General features: G+C 33.6%; 2 protein-coding genes across 2 annotated transcripts; both read right to left on the reverse strand.

The window, feature by feature from the left end:
• Positions 1–224: 224 nt before the first annotated feature.
• On the reverse strand, positions 225–7,642 carry LOC138336462 (uncharacterized). Its single transcript, XM_069285968.1, has 4 exons — positions 7,415–7,642; positions 5,518–5,671; positions 1,341–1,507; positions 225–1,028 (listed from the first exon to the last, which is right to left on the reverse strand). The coding sequence occupies exons 1-4, from the start codon at positions 7,467–7,469 to the stop codon at positions 757–759; spliced, it is 648 nt and encodes a 215-aa protein (XP_069142069.1). The 5' UTR covers positions 7,470–7,642; the 3' UTR covers positions 225–756.
• A 3,657-nt stretch (positions 7,643–11,299) lies between these two features.
• On the reverse strand, positions 11,300–12,788 carry LOC138336661 (uncharacterized). Its single transcript, XM_069286192.1, has 5 exons — positions 12,696–12,788; positions 12,454–12,523; positions 12,138–12,266; positions 11,747–11,962; positions 11,300–11,577 (listed from the first exon to the last, which is right to left on the reverse strand). Exons 1-5 carry the CDS (start codon positions 12,786–12,788, stop codon positions 11,303–11,305), a joined length of 783 nt encoding a protein of 260 aa, XP_069142293.1. The 3' UTR covers positions 11,300–11,302.
• Positions 12,789–22,093: the final 9,305 nt, after the last annotated feature.

A 22,093-nucleotide genomic window follows, 5' to 3' on the forward strand; every position in this document is an offset into this window, starting at 1 on the left:
TGTAAAGTATCTATTACAGTGAACATGTATTATGACATTAATACATTATTGTGGCCCCATTTCATATTATTTACTACACTATATACTAACTATTTCATCTGTCTTACTTTAATTTATCAGCGATATGTATATATTGAATCTAGGTATTTTTAACACAAATGTGATACTATATCGTCGAAATAATACGTTATTTACGTGTCGGGATAAACAAGGACAACTGTAAATAATAATTAACTTCTTTCATGATTTATTTTGTACAATATTCAGCTTCATGTACGTAAATATGGTGAAAAACAACAACAAAACCTTTCGTTCACTCGGCTTGTCCACCACAACAAAACTGCTCTTCCTGTGTAGCAGTTTATCGTGATCAATAGCCACTAGGACCGGATCAAACCTTTGCTCCAGTTCACCAAGGATCTCACTTATAAATCCTTGAGTTCACGTTTCTCGCGCTGAAGTCTTCGGACAATCATTTAAACACGGACTTAAATTATCCAGCGCACCTCAAAGCATTATAAAGGTAATTTTATAAATGGTTCTGTACCGTTTATAGCTTTCGGTTCTTGATAACAATTGAAGATTCGATTTCACACTGACTGAGCAAATGCAGATTTCGAATACCCGTCGTTTCTATCCATCTCCATGTCGACATTGTCGTCGCAGTTCGATCTGTTGTCATGTGTATGACAGGACAAGTGTGCTCTATGGCGATTTTAAATGATAAGTGATGACACACAGTTTATTACTTCACAGTCACTCAGAATTTGCTGGTGTATTTGTTTGGTCACTTTGCCCTGTACAAGACGTTACCGTGGTTTCCGAGTCTAAATATGCTTCGTTTCTATAGGCACCAATAGTATCATAGGCAGGTGGGGCCACAATCAAGTTCTTTTCTAAACATTCCTCGTATGACGGCGGCGGAGATGAACCAGGCTCACTAGTTTGGTTACTAGGAGGCGGTATGTGTATTGTAGGTACAGGGTTGGGGTTAGATGTCTGGTTCCGTGTCGTCGTTGAGGGAGCTCCTATATCCGGAAAGAACATTTTGATAATTAAGAAAATAGAAAATAACTATACTTGAAGTAAATATTAGATTAACTCATTTTATTCAATGAATACAGATGAAAAAGTTCAAACAAAACTTAGTTTTTTTATTTAGATAACTGTTTTGTACTTAATGCTTATGAATTAAAGATCTAAGTAATTCGATTTCAATTAACACCTTGATAATAATTTCATAATATTAGTTATTCTTTGCCAAATGACGAATGAGCTTTATGAAAAAGGAAGAAAACATATTTGTAGAATGATTTAGACAGCAAATGTAGGGCACGTACCTGTAGAATGATTTGCCGGTACTATTTGGGGTCGTTCTGGATCAGGAATTGATGGTTTGGTTTTGCCTACTTTCCCACATATACAGGCACACAAGATGATGAACATAGTACATGCAGCAATACTACCGAACAGTAGTCCTACTGTGGGCGATTCATCGTTGTCGTCACTGGAACACAACACATAATCATCTCTTAATGAGGTAAAATCCTAAATAAAAAAACAAAATAAATTCAAATAAAATCAAAAATCATTTCTATGAAATATATATTCGGCCACTACAGGGACTTCTTCAGTCCAAAATAACAACCTCTCACAATCATCTCTCAAACACACATTTGAAACGAAAATATAATTTTCCTTAAGGCGTATCTGGGTATTGTAAACCAAATCATTTTCCCGTGCAGTTAAATTTCCTGTAATTCGCGATCTATATACGATACCGTGAACATAAGACAACTTGAAATGTTGTAGAGTCAAATGATTCTAAATCGCAAAGTTTGATTGCCGTGAAAGGGGTTTTAAGACATGCAATAGCGAAATAAACTCGCCACAAATATACGTTGGTTTACAGCAATTCAAATGTAACAATAACAATAATAATAATAAAGTCTTTATTTACACTTGATGACAAAATAAGTCAGAGACTCCTTTAACTCTAACTTCACGTATACTTACAGGATTTGTGCAATCAAAAATGATAATTTTAGTTTATGTTGGAAATGGCTTTATTAGCACGTGTAGAAACCTCTCCGTGCCACGCGCGACCGGAATAACCTGTAAGCCGTCGATATCGAGGTCCAAAATTCTGACCGCCCGATTATGCATATTTTCTAGCTCTAAACCATGTGACGTCATAATAGTCCGTGGCTTATAGCTGTACTATAACTGATGTGCTATCACTTATATCGACGGTCACAGAAAAAGCCGATCAACGATTTTTTCATGATTACTTTTGAGTGAAGTTAATCGTACAATAACTTTGGCTCGAATTTAAATAACTAAAAGAGTGAAATTCGATGTTTCAAATACTCTAATTTATGCTTTATTAGCAGGTATCTTAGTGTAATATTATGAAAGAAAATCAACACAGAAATAAAAGTTTCGAATTTTTTGTCGAGGAGTTCAGCAACGAATAAGCTTTAATTAGATAATATTTTCCTGTAGTCTGTATCTTTGATACATTGTGAATTACAAAGCTTGTGATTGTAAAATGAAATTTTACGTAACAATTAAAGAAATCCTTGCTTAAAGTATTGACGTACGTACATGTACACACCGATGATTGATCATTACAAACATCGTGTTGTGTGTTGCTAACCGAATAAATTGTGATACACTTATTACAATATCGTAAAACGTTTCAACATGTGGTAGAAAGAATTTATTTTTGATATTATAAAAGATCAAAATATTGAGATATTAAGCAAAACAAAATATTTTTTCAGGCCGTGCGGTCGTTTTTAATTTTTAATCGATATACATATGTACGAGTAGATACTCCGATATAGATATATAATTAGCCATGCCTTTGGTTTCGTGGTTATGTAATAACTGGACCAGGATGTTGTTTACCTGTTCACAACGCCATTCATCGAACTCACCTGTAATTACCTGGCCGCGGGCAATTTGCTATTCGGTGGACTATATCGGGTATTTGCTATTGTCTAACTGTCAATCAGGTTAGGACATCCGTTAATTGGATTGTGATTTGAATTATGGAAACCCCGTACATCTATGCTCTAGGTTTTCTATTGTCACCTCCATTTTTAAATTGAAAATGAAAAAAAGCAAATGGAAATAAAATATCCCTGATCATACCTAAGATTATATATTACATATATATATGTCGTACACAGGTAAAACAATAATGGAAGTTGACTTATTCAGAAACAAAAATGGTTCTAAGAACTATTTCAACTAAAGATTTAACCTTAAAAATTATTCCAGTCTAGAACTGTAATAATTACGGAATCGTGGCATTTAGAAATCTCCCGTAATTTCTAAGGTATTAGTAAAAATTCTAAGCATGTATTTTCTAATCTACATGTATAGTCATACAAGAAGGGTTACAGTATTACCACACTAAATACACTTATTTAAATATCATTAAGTGTATTTCTGAAAAGGTACAAGATATTATATCTATTTTTAATGCCTGTATACAAGTTATTTCATTTTTCATTTGAGCACTAAATGTGGTTACTGTTTGGATTATACGATAAATGTTCATATAACATACTGTAAATCTCGGTATGATGTACAAAAGGATCGACAATGAATATACTATTTTAAGGATTTAATATAATTTTGAAATCGTGCATTAAATCTACACTTTTACATACATGTATGTACTGTAATTTAGAAACATATATCAGAAATATCGTTGACGTATTTCTGTTTTTTAGTAAACGTTATGGATAAAGTTTCAAAGGCAACAATATAGATACATGTATACATATTATTTTCGGTTAAGTTCGGTACTGTTACTCAAAATCTAACTGACAACCGTCCACATTTTATCTTAATTATAAACTTTGCCGTGTTTGCATCGTTATGGCAGAAGTTTGAAATAAAAACACGCATTCTAGATATATTCATGCTTATTTTTGTGATTTTACTCGTAAAAATATAGTGTTACATTATACTGTTTTTATTACACAGAAATTTACATAATATGCTATCTATATCTCAGTCCAGACTGATCCGAACATTATTTTGATATATCTATCAAATTGGACTGATTATCTAATCTAAAGTTCGATAAATGCTTGTTTGAATGTTTGAAATGGTGTAAATGGAATGTTTTGAACTGAAATTATCTACATCATAAAGCTAGAATAACCATTTATTCGAAAAACTCATATTATAGATCTAACGTATACGTATATATGCTGTATACATGTATAGTACTAGGCTTACCTTGTGTAGCCGCGGACTACTCTGACATCACAAGACCACGTAACCGCCTAGCTCATTATCTCTGAACCGTAGTCGACACTACCCGTAAATCACGACCAAAACCAACCGATAGCGCTAAAAGCTAGGCGATTTGTTAGGTGGGACTTGATTTTTCATTCATCTAAAGCAATATCCTGACGTATTATCAAAAAAAAATTTTGGCTGCACAAATCCTTTAAGCATTGATGTCATTATATTTTAACTTCATCGGGGTATGAAAGAAAATTTGCTTGCAAGCTGAGTAAAGTTAAAAAATAGTTATATCAATTTTTATAATAATTTTTTCAGACTTCTTCATAACAAAAAACACATTTAAACGTACAATTCCAATGAATTTCCAATGGATCATTTTATCTAAATCAATACGCAACATCGACGTCTCTATTATATATATGCTATATACTTTTCTAGTCAATACGTTACCATATTAACATATGATCAAATAATCAGGAAATTGCCTTTAGAGAAATTGCATAAATAACACTGTGATTGTAATTCTAATCAGGTTTATAAATTTTAGGTAAAACAGGGTCTGACATCCAAAACGTTTGTGTCAAAATGTAAAAGCGTACTCCTTTTTCCTATTCAAATTATATATATCATTGATTTCATTTCTTTTAGACAATATTATGAAAATCAAACGTCTCGACAACTTTCGATAGCAAATTAAAATGTCCGCTAGCAACTTAATTATTACTTTATTAAAATTTAAAAAAAATGTTAAATAAAAAAAAACATAAGTAACTGGTTAACTCCACTGTAATCGAAGAAGGATGACAGTTATTCGATTCGAAGTCAAATCTTAAATGTACGGCTTTATACACAACTAAAATATTGTGGGACATCGAAGTAATTCAAACAGTCACCACCATTGGATTTACTTCTTTGCTCGGTTTTTTGCCACTTCAAGTATTTCGTATCCTATAGAGAAGTATCCTCGATATTCAAGGGGTTAGTATCTCAATTTTACATCAATTTCCATTATCATACAATGTACCGTTATTAGATTGTTTTGATATATATCAAATGACCAAACTACCTGCATCATCTGTTGTCCCATATCGTGCCTTCAGATGGCTAAGCCATCGTCAAAAGGTGGATATAACAACAGTGATAGTAATCCCTGGAATATTGAGGACGACAAGGAACAATTGTTGATATTACTTCGTTGACCCAAATAATGAAATATTCAGTTGGCCTTAATTTTGCTATACATACGAGTAATCCGTGGTGGGACAACAGGCACGGTCCATCAGACTCCCACAGCAATAGTCTTTACTACCACACGAGATGTAATACTCCTCGTAGTTACCGCTATGTGTATAGTATCCATATCTACAATTTTCGTCATTTTCATCGCCTTCGTCACCGTCTGGAAAAGACAATTAGGATCATACTTAACGTTATATATTTTACAGTACAGCGAACGAACTTGATTGCTATTTACAAATGCTCTACCGCCGACAGAGTATAAATAATATTCATCATTTTAACATTTATTGGTGGATCATCGTGTATACGTATGTCTAATGAACACAAAACAAATAATATGAAATAATTCATTTTGCCTTTTGTGCATGCGCAATCAGTACTTCATTCCATATAGGATGTATTCCCACGGATTTTTTTCGGGATGCAATTAATTAGTTTTCATATTTTTAACTTGAAGTAAAATTTGAAGCTCAAACTTTTCAATGTTGGTAATGGTGTACATTAAATAACTTTTGTATCTGAAGAAAAATACTAAATCGTCTGCTCCTGTTTTTAATAGTGAAAAAATACCATTTGTCAGCAGTGCAGCATCTTTAATTACGGAAACACTTTCGAATTTCAGAGCGCATGGATATAGGTCGTGTTTATTGATGGCACCAGCAAGCAATGCTAATTAGAAATAGTAATTAATGTAAAAGAAATTTGTTAAAAATCCAAGTCGTTATATCCATAGATAACATACAATACAATAATTCGCTTTCGTAATAATAATAAAGTGTGTAATGCCTAATGTTTTAACCACAATGAATAATAAGCAAATATGACGTGGACACTTCATGCAGCTTTAAACGACAGGCGTATTGTAAGGCGACATTTATGTTAATTTACGCTCATTAATATACCGATATATCCTATTTAAAATTATTACATACATACACACATATGTCAACAATGGAATTCGTCTTTTCTAAAGTGTTTATCTGCTTTAGTAGTCATGTATCCCGTATAATTTGAAATAAAAAATATTTTACAGATGTCCAAGGTAAATCATAGTAAATCCAATAAAAAAACCAGAAAGTATTCTTTGTGAAAGATGCTCCACCGCTGACAAATGGTATTTTTGCACTATCAAAAACAGGAACAGACAATTTAGTATTTTTCTTCAGTTACAAAAGTTACTTACTTTACACCATTACCACCATTGAAAAGTTTGAGCTTCTAATTTTACTTCAAGTTAAAAATATGAAAAATAATTAATTGCATCCCGAAAAAAATCCGTGTCACTATATCCTAGACGGAAGAAAGTACTGATTGCGCATGAACCAAAGGCGAAATAAATTATTTTATATTATTTTTGTGTTAATGAGACATATATATACATGATCAAACACCAATTATTGTTCAACTGATGAATATCATTTATGCTCTGTTGGGGGTGGAGCATCTCTTATACAACTTGCATCTCTAGGTATTGATAATTTTTTTGCGATTTTATGTCTAATAACTATATAAGGCTCGATTTATAACTAGATTCTATAAAAGGAAATGTTCATCATGGATCAGATCTGATCCTTCACATATGCAGTGTTCCAGGAAAGTATTTACATTACTTTAATAGCTTGAGGCGTTACTAGGTAGGTAAACATATACATTAACATCACACATTGTAACGAGAGATTAAGTATCAAAGTATTGTTAAATCCTAATCTGACATTGTGGATATGAATAATATATTCTAATATTATGTATCAAATAAAACGAATAAAAAATACGCGGAGAAAATAAAATCCAGACACATAATCAAACCTGGACTTCACACTAAAATACACTTGTAAGGCGGTGTTTTAGTAATAACAATACATCTTCGAGCAGATCAACAATCACTTTCAAACACTTCCACTACCTGTTGTTGTCGGCAAGGTATAACACACCAACAGTAATGCTAAAGATAATTCCATCCTGGTACCTCCGTTCTGTAACAATCATATAATATCATCTATCGAATTATCACACAGTTTTATCACGGTTATTCCTCTGGTGTTTCGTAAAACAAAAGTGTTCTCATTGAAGCGTAACGGATGCCGTCACAGCTAAGTGAGTGTAGTGGGGCTGTGTAATGAATCATGTGGCTTTCTCGGTATTATCTAATGTACACCTGAAGTTTTACCTGGTAAAAACACTCCCTAAGTGTGCTTATGTGTGAGGCAAAGAATCAGATCGCATATATCTGGACTGATTAAAAACAGAATGTGCCTTCTCAACATTCATGCATGGTGATGCTATATAGGTTGAGAAACATCATATCAACAACTATAGATGATTACATGGAAATAAGAATAGTCTATCCTCCATGTGCTACTACCTGTCATGTGCTACCTGCAACAATGATTGTACTAATCAAAATACGTAGTGACGTTGATTGATATTTTATGAAACCTTTTAGCTATAAATATGTTTGATTTAATCCTTATATAGAAGACAAACAGTATATTTGTGTTGTTTATTTACCAACCAGGTTACTGTGTTATTTATTTAAAATGTAACTTTTTTTCTCATTAAACAAGTTCATCCAATGTAAACTATGTGAAATATTCTTAGATTGATAAAACCAGTCATACACAGCCAATATTTCCTAACCTGAAATTCACCTGAAATTCACCAGAATTTCTCATGAAATTTGACCTGAATTTCAGGTCAAGAAATCTTCACCTGAAATTGAACAGAATTTCTCTTGAAATTTGACCTGAAATTCAGGTCAAGAAATCTTAACCTGAAATTGACCAGAAATTGACCAGAATTTAAGGTCAATAAATCTTGACCTGAATTTCACCTGAAATTAACCAGAATTTCTGGTCAATTTCAGGTGAATTTCAGGTCAAGATTTCTTGACCTGAAAAAATCTTGACCTGAAATTCAGGTTAGGAAATATTGGCTGTGTAGATATAGGCATTAAACAACAACAGATGGTATCAGAATTGAATGAAAGATTCAGGAAATTAACTGACATTATATAATTGAAACATTAAATTAGTGTGTATCTTTCTTGTCCATGCTGTCAGAATTATGCAGAGGTGATACATACGGCGTGTATCTCTCGAGAAGTTTGATGTTAAATACGTTCTACAGCCTCAGGTTCTGTAAACACAACTACAAATTATTGAAAGTGTTTCACAGCCCGAGCCAAACATCTGGATCAACGACACCATTAACGGATATGATACAGTGTTATTATCATAATTATTTATATAACGAAAAGAGAGTAATGGGGAAAAGGCTTTGTAACGTCAGACAAAGTCCTCATTAATTACTATATATTCTTTAGCAAGGGGCAGTCTTAGCTTTTTTATACTGTATAGTCGCTAATTATATTCATGGGGGTTTACTTTCGCTATATTTACAAATCAAAACAACATCGTTAAATTAATTGCCTTGTAAAATTAATAAAAAAATATGGTTTTACATATTAAATAGTCGATCGAAAATAAACCCCGCGAATAAGGTTCAATAGGGTAAATAATGAAATGTTAAGAAAAAATAGATCTTGAAATGTGCAGCTCCTGGTAGCCGCTATATTGGTTTTCAACATGGCCGCAAAAACAAACCTTTTGAGTCATATCTTACGTATTAAAGCATTCAAATTCAACATTTAACATAAAATACACAAAATCATTCTAATTGAAATGTTGTTTTAAATGTAGAGTGGTTTGTTTATAACAAAAGATACCGCGTAGGCAGTTATTTATGAGGAAGAAGTTTCCTCGGTTTTTATTGAAAATAAAAAGAAAAAAATGCGGTTTTAGATGTTTCTGATCTGACTTGAATTATCTATTTCAATCAACCATTTCTCCTATCCATTTAGATTGCGGTTCAAACTTTAGCGGAAATAGCAATGTCACGTGAAATCGCGAAAACAACAATGTCCCATGAAATCGCCGAAATATCATCCTCACGAAAATCATTGTCTGTACGGTTTTTCATTAACAAAATGAATTAAAAAACAGTGATTCAAGGCATGTACATAGGTATCAAAGTTATAAGTGTGCTAAGCTGATCTTTCTGTTATAGAATAAGAACATGCTAAATGACTGAATCAGTGACACCTAGCGATAATGTTAGATTTTATTTCCTCTCACTACGTGCATATGACCTTCATTCCAAATGCTGCAAATACTCTAATCGTTGAGCATGCATGGAGCATTTCTGTTTCCTAAATAATTCTTCCTTTCGTCCTAATATATTTTTCCCATTCAAATGCCTTTCAACAACTCCTGGGTGTGTATTTGTCAGGATAATGTCTCAAAACACAAAAACCACAAATTACATACGTAAATGCGCCGTATGTACCCCTATTATAAGCCTGTCCTCCCTCAGAACCACGTACAGAGTTGTTGAAACTTTACCGATATGATTAGCTTCCGTTTACGTATTCTTTCGGTTATCTATTGGTGTGCTGTTTACCTAAGCAACTTTTCAGAATACCAACCTATACCTTTCTTGTGAAGGTGAAATTGTAACATGTGCAATGCTTCCTGTTGTTTTCGACAGTCTGTTGATTAAAGCGAATAGTCGGGCAAGTGACTGTAAAATCGGTAAAAATGGTATTAATATATCCGGTATAATTTCTTATGAATTAGAAAAATAAAACTTTCCGTCAAAATCGCTGTACATGCGAAGAAAATAATAATATCTATGGGAATCCTAAAAGTCCTCCCGACCGGCTATGAGTGCAGTTCAACCTTAACGCATGCGCAACACCCACCACTCTCCGTAGTAAACAAAACATGGCTACCGTAGTTTTGAACCAAAATGTTTCCGCCAAAACAACCAACTGACTCACCTAAAATGCGAAAGGAAAGGCAATGGAGCAGCGACAATCCCAACAACTGACTCGGTAAACATTACGATGCATGGAGAGTGTTAATACAACTTGTTATAGTGAAGAGAACAGTTCAAACGAGCACGCGGCTCCGGACCGCTACTGTACTGTACGTACCTAGGCCTATAGCTACTGTTGTAGCGGAAAAGATATCACCTTCTATCTGACTTTTCCGCGAATCCCAGTTAAAACGGCCCCACTGTAAAAACGGCCCCAGTCAGAACGGCCCCACTGCAATAACGGCCCCAGTTAGAACGGCCCCAGTTAAAACGGCCCCGTAACAATATAAATATATATTAAATATATGGTATTAGATTTATATATTAACATATCTATGTATATCATGTAATAATATAACATTATGTCTTGTTAATTAATATGTGTATTCATAAAATTATTTTCTTTAATGAATTTCACGGTAGACTATTACGTGTCAATGCATTTAGATGCATATCCATAATATACTACATATAAAATAAACAAAAAGTGGTAAATATAAAAAGTACATTTTATTTATTGAATCTTATTAATTTTATTAGAGGGTGTCTGCCAACACTGAACCTGCCTCCGCAGTTTCACGTGTTGCCCAGCTCTTGCCACGTGGAGGCCCCCTCTGCAAGAGCCACACGATTGTTTAAAGTCTATAAAAATCAAATATATCAGAATCACTAGTTATAAAATCACATACATATCCGATCGCGTAGAAGTCCGGGAAAACACTAAAGTCACATATATCCGATCGCGTTGAGGAAACACTAAAGTCACTTATATCCGATCGCGTTAAAGGAAAACACTAAAGTCACATTATATCCGATCGCGTTGAAGGGAAACACTGAAATCACATATCCGATCGCGTAGAAGGAAAACATAAGTCACATAATATCCGATCGCGTATACGTAGATGTCCAAAGCGAATCACTGTTCCGTCGCGGGTCGCGGTGCATAGATGTGTCCGACTCTCCTGAGGAAGGCTGAGGTGGAAATCCTATCAGCATCATAGTCGTCCCACAGCTCGGTGATCTTTCCCTGGATCCTTCGATATGTGGTCCTCTGGTGGCGCTGGAGGGCGTTCTGGGAGACCAGGCGCATCTGGATCGTCACCAGGGAGGCTTCTTGCAATAGCAGAGGGACCATCATGTAGAACGGCAAGTTGGCGCGTCCAGCCTTACCGTTCAGCCTGTGATGCCATCCTGCAACAAAAAAGGTAATGTGAATAATCTAATAATATAATACTAGGAATAGAACTATACTTTTTATTTTTATCTATTACAATCTATATAGATATTTCGACGATTATAATAATAATTCATATTTGTATTTAATTCAAAACTAAACCAATTGTCAATTTAATATAATTACCTTCAACATCGTTGTTGGTCCTTACAGACTGTTGATGGATGGACCAGTTCACAGGGGGCCACACTCTGCTCTGCATCCACTGATGATCAATATAGGCTGTCAGGTCTCTCAGCTCAGGTGTGTTGGCGCGGGCAGACATCATACGGAACGCTGGCTCAATCTGTTCGGCAGGAAGAAACGGCAGCGCTAGCAACTGCTTGACAAACTGGTGTACGCCTGCAAATAAAAAAAATGAATTAATATATTTTTTCGATGTTATCTATGATATAGTTTTTATGATTTATGATATTCATTTCTTAATTTTACTTACATGATGTAATATGGAGATATCATCTAATTACTGTAATTACTTGGAGCATTTCAAGTGACTTATGCATGATATATAACTTACCTTCTCGCCTGTCATATGTCGGCCTCAGACCAAGGTTGCCAACCTTCCGCAGAACAGCCTGTGCCCAATGGAACGAGCATCCCTTTAGCTCTGTGTCGGGGAAGACTGTCCGTACGGCTGTCCAGCAAGCTGTAAAAATAAATTTGATAGTTAAACAAGGTGTAAAAATAAATATAATAATTAAACTTGTCATATAACGTTATAAATATATATATATGTTATTGTTTATTTTTTGTTCCTATACCTATACTGGGTTTTTTTTCACAGAGAACAAAACAAAATGGGCATTTAAACTTATTGATGGTTTTATACTCACCAGCCTCGAAGTCAAGGACAAATCCCTGGACCTGGCACTCTCCAACACGATCCTTCAGCTTCTGGAACACCTACAAATTAAATAATTATATTAAATATCAAACTTGTGTTTAACTTTATTTGAGCGTTGTTATTTGTTCTTTTAAAAGTATAACGTTACATACTGTGTTTCTCACTTTTAATCATTTATCAGAAGAAATTATTTACAAATTAACATTATGATTGATCTGATCAAGTACTTACTGCCTCATAATCCTGCGTTCTCCGACTGGACATAAGCATGAACGCCAACGGCACCTGCTTGTCGCTCGATTTTAGCCGAGAAATTGACAACATTGGATTCAAATGCATGTATCTGATTAAATAATGGTGATAAAGTTAAAAACTCGACGTCTACAGCTAGAATAACATCCCCTACTAACATCCAGGTATGTGTCAAAGCCGTGTTTGATCGGAATAATTTTTGACAAGACATAATCGATGGTCGGTCGTGCCTGATTTGGTTTCCCACACCTTTATAGAGGGACCTTGCAGTAGCGGAAAAGTCAGTCAGAAGCACTGGTAGCCCTGTTCTGTTAATTTTCGTTCTTAAACTGTTATTTTAACCATATTCGTGATTTTTTAAATATTTATGTTGGATATATCTGTTTTACTGTTATTATAAAATTTTTAGTTATCTTTAACTAAAGGCATGTTATTATTTTCTAGCACACGTTATATTTTTGCTGCTGTGTTATCTCTATCTTTGCATGCGTTTGTCTTTTTTAAATGATGTTAGATTTAGTGGCTGATGTTATTATTTATTTTGCATTGTTATTCATTTCATTTCACGTGTTAGTGTCAGCAATGATTGTTAATGATTTTGTTTCCCATGTTATTGCCAGAATGTTACGTGATTTTTATGTGAAACTTTGTTAGCATCAACAGAACATGTGAATTTTTACGTGACCACGTTACGAGTATCGTTGGAAACGTTATTTTTTTTGAAAGCGTTATTTTTGTCGTGGAAATACCACTGCCTATTGTTCTCATTGACCCCCTACGGCGACAGCGCAGTGAGGCGGCGGGCGAGCTTCGCTAGTGTGTTGACCACTCACCCATAACGAGAGCACGGCTCCCAATATATAGTCGACTGGCGGTATCGCTGTCACAGCGTGCCCCGAAACGTTATATATGACGTTACGGCACGTAAAACTCTTCATTCAGGTTCGCTGTCACTGTATCGCTACCGTATCGCATGTGCTGTGCAACTGAGCATGGAATATATATAGTTTTCAGTTACTTTATTTACAGTTCTAGCTAAGTCTCTGCGAAAAAACCCTGTGTAAATAGACCCTTAGTACTAGTTACTACATGTTACATCCGTATTCTTAGGTTAGTAAATTTCCTAATTCTTAGGTTAGTAAACGTCCAAATTTGTCAAGCTTACCAGTCACTTCTAGTTTTGTTCAAGTACCGAACACAAATGCGGTCACTCCACGAGCTAGCTTTGGACCATATCAAATCGATAGGTTGCATCATCAAGGTCACTATGTCATCGCCAAATATCAGCTCTAAAACAGTATGAGACAAATCTTCATGGTCGTATTAGAAGTCCCCCTTCAAAATTATGAAGATAGACGACTAAGCCCACAGAAAAAACAACTCCCAGGTCATTAAAGGGCCGCTTGTTACTGAAGTCGGGTCGGAATAAAATGAATTGAAAAAATTGTCAATTCAAGATTCAGCGAGAGAAGTGATGACAAGGGGCGGAGTCAATTAATACCAATCAAGGTACGCTTCTTATGTGATTGGGTAATAGTATTCATGACATAGCCCATGAGGCACGGTGACATTTTTCATAAAGAATAATGTTCATTTTTCAGACAATTTTAAACATTATAGCCAGTCAGGTGATACGACTTCTTTAATTGACTATTTGTAGACTTCTTTCAATTAACTGTACGGATAAGCAAAAGATGTAATGTCGTCCACGTGTTAACACAGCATGTCATCACTCAACTACTGTACTAAACGATACTGATTTAACGGAGCAGTGGTTTAGTAGTATGCAGTTTTGACAAAAACAATAATGTATTCATGGACTTTATGCAGCAGATTTTGGACCTAGAAGATATGACGAATATGGACTCACACAATTTTTTTTTACCGTGGAAGGAATTTTAGCACGCATGAAGATATTTATGGATTGTATCGATTGATCTACAAAAAAAGTACAGCTAAACGACCCATGTCATTTGTTTTGATTATTCTCATTAATTTGATGTGTTTTGTCGATGTACATGAAACAGTAAATGCTTTTGAAACCACTTTTTACCTAATTGTTTATAATCGGTCCGCAGGTTGAATCATTTAGATTGATCAAAGATCGTATTAAACTTGAAATAAAAAAAAAATGAACAAATGAATTTTGTATATCAAGGATGCATTAAAAGGACCCCATTCAATCTGAGGACCTCAGTTATGGAACACCAGCGCAAACCCAGTAATGATATATATTATTCTATACTCGGCCGTTATGTCTTTTGGTCAAACTCACTTTACAAATTTCTTAACTATTCATAAAATCCATCGACTTATTGCGTTACGTGTTATATTGTATCGTGTGCATTTATGGAACTATATTTCTGGTTATATACATATTTTTAGCGTGAATTGCCTGGTTAATTGTATATATATATAATATAAAAAAAATAATAATCGATTTCTCACAAAATTGTTATTTAGCAAGATTTCAAGATTTTCAAGATTTTTTATTTACTCATGACATATGTACATATGCAACAAGAGGTCAAAAGGAACAAAAATAATAATTATAAAAATGAAAATAAAGAAGGAAATAATAGATGGACACATTGAAACCAACAATTCTATTTTTCCTTATATAGTTTAAAGAAGCTTAATTACTCTCTGAATAAAACTACTTACTTTACTTAATAGAGCTGTATTGCATATAGTAAACATTCCTTTCATTTTGTGATAATTATGATTAGTAAAGTAGTATCTTGGCATATAAATTTCTCGTAATGCTACAACAGATTCATGATTACATACATATAGATAGTGGTACTCATTTCCAACACAATTTGTACAGAGAGGACATAACCTTTCCTCGCGAGGGATGTTGTTCCATCTGCCTGTCTCTATAGGGAATTTTAAATTAGAAGTTCTAAATTTACACAGATATTTACGTTGGTTATGATTCAGTTTCAAAAGGTATGGTTCAAAATTGAATTGAGACTTAAAAAAAGAATACATTTGTCCTCGCGAGGAACTGTCAATTTCATGATACCATTTTTGAATAAATTGATCTTGTAGTCTTTGTTTAATAATTGTTTTAAGATAATTTCTATTAACTGTACAAGATAGTTGAAGTGACCAAATATCATTAAAACCAGTATTATTCAATATATCTCTGATATATAATAACCACCTAGAACTGAATACGGAGTCCTGATGCAACTTATACAATAATTTATACATTGTAGTAGATAATTTCGTTTCCCCCGTTACGAGTTTATGCCAGAACATAATCATTTTTGTTTTTATTTCAATTTCTAAAGGGAACCTGCCCAATTCACCGTATACCATATAATTTGGTGTACTAATACGGACATTTAAAATCCGTTTACAAAATTGTAAGTGTAATTTTTCTATATTCTTAATATTTTCGAAACCCCAGATTTCACATGCATATAATAAAATTGGCATCACAAGTGCATCAAATAGTTTTAACTGTAAATCTATCGGTAATGAAACATTTCTGATTTTTGTATACAATGCGTACATGGCTTTCCTTGCTTGTTCGGATAATTTACTTTTGGCTTTTGTGAAACCACCATTAAAATTTAATATCAATCCAAGATATGTATAGGAGTCCTGTATATCTAAAATCTCATTATTGAACAGAAAATTAACGTGTCTTCGGCTTTTTCTTTTTTCAAATATTAATACTTTTGTTTTTTGTGTGTTAACTGAAAGTTTCCATTCATCACAATAGTTTTTGAATTCATTTAATGCTTTCTGAAGACCATCGGGTGTTTCAGCCATAAGTACGGTGTCATCAGCATATAATATAACAAACAGTTTTACATACAAATCCAGGTTTTGTTCACTTAGTACATTTACTTCATTCAAGGATGGGACATTACGCTGGTCAAGAAAATTTTCTAAATCATTGAGATACAGGGAAAACAAAAATGGCGACAAATTTTCCCCTTGTTTTAACCCGACATCACACATGAAGAATTCAGACTTATCATTATCATTAATTACACAGGATTTAGTATTTTTATACAGATTATGAATTACCTTGAATATTTTCCCACTTATCCTATTATAATGTAGTTTTCTCCACAGCCCCGCTCTCCACACAGTATCAAACGCCTTTTTGAAGTCAATAAAGGAGCAATATAGTTTTTTTCCCTTCGCGAAATATAAAGAAATTAAAGAGTGCAGAATAAAAATATTTTCTGTTGTAGAGTACCCTTTACGGAACCCCGCTTGAGCAGGTGATACAAGATTGATTTTATCAGCCAATTTAGTCAATCTATCATTAACTATAGAAGTAAATACCTTTCCCAAACAAGATACTAGTGTAATCGCTCTATAATTATCTGGGTCCCTAGGGTCTCCTTTATTTTTATATATTGGTTTAATTATACCTACAGTCCACTCACAGGGTACACTTCCGGTATTAAGGATTATATTGAATAGATCTGTATATAGAGGCAAAAATATATTTATAGTACTTTTTATGTATTCATTTTGTATTTCGTCAATACCTCTAGCTTTATTATTTTTCAGGTTTTTTTATAGCGTTTACTATTTCCTCTGCAGTTATTTCTGCATTAAGATCTTCAGATAAATTATCCTCATTATCCGGAAAAGTAATATCGATATCATCATCTTCATAATTAGCAGAGTTCAAATTTTTGAAGTAATTGTAAAGTTCAGTTATTGGTATTTTACTATGACGCGTTTTTGATTGTCCTGATACCTTATTCAGCATATCCCATAAAAACTTTGGACTATTTTTCACAGAATCTCTTAATTTCTTTTCCGTATTAAATGTATATTTTTTGTATGCGTTATTTACTGCCTTTCTATAATTACGACTTCTCCTTTTTAGTTCACTCTTATTCTCAGCATTTTTTAATCTACTGTAATTTTTTTTGGCAGTATGAAATTCTTTACGAAGTGTTTTACAATAAGCCGTAAACCATGGTTTATTATTACCATTTCTTCTGACTTTGTGTATTGGTTTACGTCCAAATGACTTGTTAGCAGCGGCAGTGAATAAGGCGCTAATATTTTTGGTTATATTATCAATTTCTGTGCTTGTTACGAGATTAGTTTGTTTAGTTTTAAGATCTTAAACCATGGTTTATTATTACCATTTCTTCTGACTTTGTGTATTGGTTTACGTCCAAATGACTTGTTAGCAGCGGCAGTGAATAAGGCGCTAATATTTTTGGTTATATTATCAATTTCTGTGCTTGTTACGAGATTAGTTTGTTTAGTTTTAAGATCTTTTAAAGATTCTTCTAACTCAGAGAATTGATTATTTTCGTCAGTTGTTATGAAATTTGTGAAATCATTTTTCAGTTCTTCCTTCCATTTCACATAACTGCTGGCTTTATCATTTGACTTATCATGATTATTTATGTTCTGTTTAACCTGCGCACTAGTAAATTTAAATTCTATTCTGTTATGCACATCAGACAGTACCGGGTTAAAATCAAGTACTTTAAAGTCTTCAATAACTTTAAATAAGTCTGAGGTGATCAGCATATAATCAATCAAAGAGGAATCATGACAAGTGTTCTTCCCGTGTAGTCGGTCATACCCAATTCTACCATTAGCTATATACATATTATTGTTTTTACAGAAGTCTAATAGTTTATTACCATAATTATTAGATTTCGAAGTACATTCACTAGAACGTTGTAAAGGTATATCATTATGGATCAATTTTTCATAATCATACATACTTTTGTGGAGATCATCATTTTCAGTTATGTTCAAAATATCAAGAAGAGAGTTATCTGGTACAATAAAATCTTGTTTCTGTTCAGTTTTCGCGTTAAAATCTCCCACTAAGAGCAAGAGGGATATTTAATCCAATCTATCACTAAAATTTCTCTTTCAACCTCATGTTTACGGACCATGGACAAAGGTTGGCGATTAACCGCCAGCGGCAACTCTCTAAATCCATAACGAAAGTCGGCGAAGTCGTACCCAGAAAGTTACCTGAGAACTCATACGGTTGCGTGGCTTGGCATGTAAATCGCCGTGGGGTTCTAGCGTGACCAAGACAACGGGGTCATACCTCACGAAAACACGTGGAAAACCCACCTGTCGTGCTTTTGATTCACAGACTTGCCTAACCAGTGTACGGGTACTCTAATATGTAATTAATCCATGTCACTGCAACTCAGAAGATACGTTTCAAAGATTTCATTATAGTCTCCCAGATTAATTAAAACTAATATCATTACCAATCACTAAAATATGGAAAATTAACAATACTTATACCGTACTACTATCATAGCTTTTTTTCACATCTACAAAAATACCATCATTTTTCTAATGAATAGAGACACCTTCTTCAATAATTGGTCATTACAAATACCTATAAAGCCACCCATCTTATGAAGACTGGGATTACTATAATAATACTTATAATAATACTGTGGGATATATTTAATACGTATATATTTTTCTTTCTTCGTGTTTACATACAAAAAGATAGTGAAATTCATCCCCGATATTTTCATTGCATAAATGGCATATTCTTTCACGTTTCTCAACATTACGCCATCTTCCAGTCTCAATTGGAATTTTTAAATTTGATGTACGGAATTTAGTTATGTATACTCTATTAATTTCCGATAATTTTATAAGATAATTTTCAAATCCAAATTCTTTTTTTATGTATTAGATAAGTCTGTCTCTTGAGGAGTTTTCCACACCTGAGAACATTTTTGTATAAACTGATCTTGAAAGCGCTGTTTCATAAAACTTTTATAAAAACTGTTAACCATTTGTACTTCATTGAGGAAGATATTTGACTGACCAGATTCGTCAAAAATATTTTTAATGGAAGATATCCATTAAAATGTGTATATTCCTTCGAAATGTAACTTCGAGATTAGTTTTATAAAGTATGCTACTTAATTTATTTTCATTTTGTATAAATCTTTTCCAAAAACACAGCATTGTCAGTTTGATATTTACTTCGAGTGGGAATCTTCCCAGTTCCCCCATACACCATAAAATAGTAGTCGAAGAACATGTACCATAAGTACACATGTACCATAAGTACGACTACACAACTGTGTGCTAATATTTATACAATACTATTTATTTTATCTAATACTTATCGGAACACATCGTCGTACCTAAATGAATAGTCAAGGACTCCAAAACCAAAAACTGTAACTAGATAGAAACTTTCTTTTTAATCTGTTAAAAATCGTTCATATATCTGGGTTTAGTGTAGTAGATAAACAAAGACGTGCGTGTCCTGAAAAGTCGTATATTAGAACGTGAAACTTTTTTTTTTATTTTGAAATATTACCATTTAGTCTTTATATAAAATATTTTATAATACGTTGACTTGTATTTTGAAATGAAAAGTTGTTAAATTCTGTTGGTAACTCGATTTGGTCCACAGTCACTGAAATAAAACACACCATATTACAGTTTACGCGTGGCTGAACACGTGATGACCAGGTACTGATAAAATTGACAGGAACAGAAAGGTCGTCATGGTTCACGCTGGGTGAATAGTTATTTCATGACGGGGAGGGGTGTGCGGTCTGTATACATGGGGCGGTGGCGTTTGTGTGACATGAGTGAGTCGAGGATGCAGACATTTCTTCGATATTTTTAGAAATTGATACTGATTAATACGTTCATAAAAATCACCAGAACTCAACTGTATGTAGTAAAAAAAATCTTTGTATCATTACTAAATGATATGTCGAGCAATTAATTACGCCCCTAATTGTTTTCTAAAAGGTATTGTTCATAGACGGCACTGATTAAGATCTACACTTAATTCATTAATATTAAAATATGATACTTATAGATAATACTTGTACATATGTTATCTGTAATTTGATGTATGGATAAGCAGTAATAAAATGCAAAGTTTGCAGAGGTATCACTATTTTAATTACTGATCAAATTAGGAACATAGTCTAAACCAGACTGACAGATGTTGTATTTACGCAATGACGCGCAAGCGTGATATGGGTCTGATGAAATCCATTGTTAAAGGATTTGTGCAGTCAAAAATGATAATTTCAGTTTATGCTGGAAATGGCTTTATTAAGCCGCGAAGGAACCTCTCCGTGCCGCGCGCGACCGGAATAACCTGTAAACCGCCGATATCGAGGTCAAATTTTCTGACCACCCGATTATGCATATTTTCTAGCTCTAAACCGTGTGACGTCATAATAGTCCGTGGCTTATAGCTGTACTATAACTGATGAGCTATCACTTACATCGACGGTCACAGGAAAAGCCGATCAAAGATTTTTTTATGATTACTTTTGAGTGAAGTAAATCGTACAATAACTTTGGCTCGAATATAAATAACTAAAAGAGTGAAATTCGATGTTTCAAGACTCTAATTTATGCTCTAATAGCAGGTATCTTCGTGTAATTATGAAAGAAAATCCACACAGAAATAAAAGTTTCAGATTTTTTGTCAAGGAGTTCAGCAACGAATCAGCTTTAATTAGATAGTATTTTTCTGTAGTCTGTATCTTTGATACATTGTGAATTGCAAAGTTTGTGACTGTAAAATGAAATTTTACGTAACAATTTAAGAAATCCTTGATTAAAGTATCAAGGATATGATGCTTGACATACATACACACCGATGATTGATCATTACAAACATTGTATTGTGTGTTGCTAACCGAATAAATCGAGATACATTTATTGCAATACCGTAAAACATTTCAACATGTGGTAGACAGAATTTACTTTTGATTTTATAAAAGATCAAATAATTGAGATATTAAGCAAAACAAACTATTTTTTTCAGACGTGCGGTCGCTTCCAATTTTTAATGGATATACGAGTAGATACACCGATATTATAGTTATATAATTAGCCATTCCTTTGGTTTGATAGTTATGTAATACCTTGACCAGGATGTTGTTTAACTGTACACAACGCCATTCATCGAACTCACCTGTAATTACCTGGCCGCGGGCAATTTGCTATTCGGTGGACTATATCGGGTATTTGCTATTGTCTTACTGTCAATCAGGTTAGGACATCCGTTAATTGGATTGTGATTTGAATTATGGAAACCCCGTACATCTATGCTCTAGGTTTTTTATCGTCACTTCCATTTTTAAAATGAAGATGTACAAGCAAATGGAAATAAAATATACCTGATCATACCTAGGAATATATATTACATATACACATATATGTCGTACACAGGTAAAACAAAAATGGAAGGTGACTTATTCAGAAACAAAAATGGTTCTAAGAACTATTTCAACTAAAGGTTTAACCTTAAAAATTATTCCAGTCTAGTACTGTAATTACGGAATCGTGGCATATATCAATCTTCCATAATTTCTAAGGTATTAGTAAAAATTCTAAGCATGTAT

The sequence above is a fragment of the Argopecten irradians genome, chromosome 12, assembly GCF_041381155.1.
Source record: "Argopecten irradians isolate NY chromosome 12, Ai_NY, whole genome shotgun sequence".
In the NCBI taxonomy this organism is placed as follows: domain Eukaryota; kingdom Metazoa; phylum Mollusca; class Bivalvia; order Pectinida; family Pectinidae; genus Argopecten; species Argopecten irradians.

Coding starts and splice junctions, on each gene's coding strand:
- LOC138336462 (XM_069285968.1), bottom strand. CDS start 7,469: ATGGAATTATCTTTAGCATTACTGTTGGTGTGTTATACCTTGCCGACA. Junction 5,672..7,414: donor TACCTTGCCGACAACAACAG/GTAGTGGAAGTG, acceptor TGTCTTTTCCAG/ACGGTGACGAAGGCGATGAA. Junction 1,029..1,340: donor ACCGGCAAATCATTCTACAG/GTACGTGCCCTA, acceptor TTCCGGATATAG/GAGCTCCCTCAACGACGACA.
- LOC138336661 (XM_069286192.1), bottom strand. CDS start 12,788: ATGTTGTCAATTTCTCGGCTAAAATCGAGCGACAAGCAGGTGCCGTTG. Junction 12,267..12,453: donor TGTCCTTGACTTCGAGGCTG/GTGAGTATAAAA, acceptor TTATTTTTACAG/CTTGCTGGACAGCCGTACGG. Junction 11,578..11,746: donor GACCAACAACGATGTTGAAG/GTAATTATATTA, acceptor TTTTTGTTGCAG/GATGGCATCACAGGCTGAAC.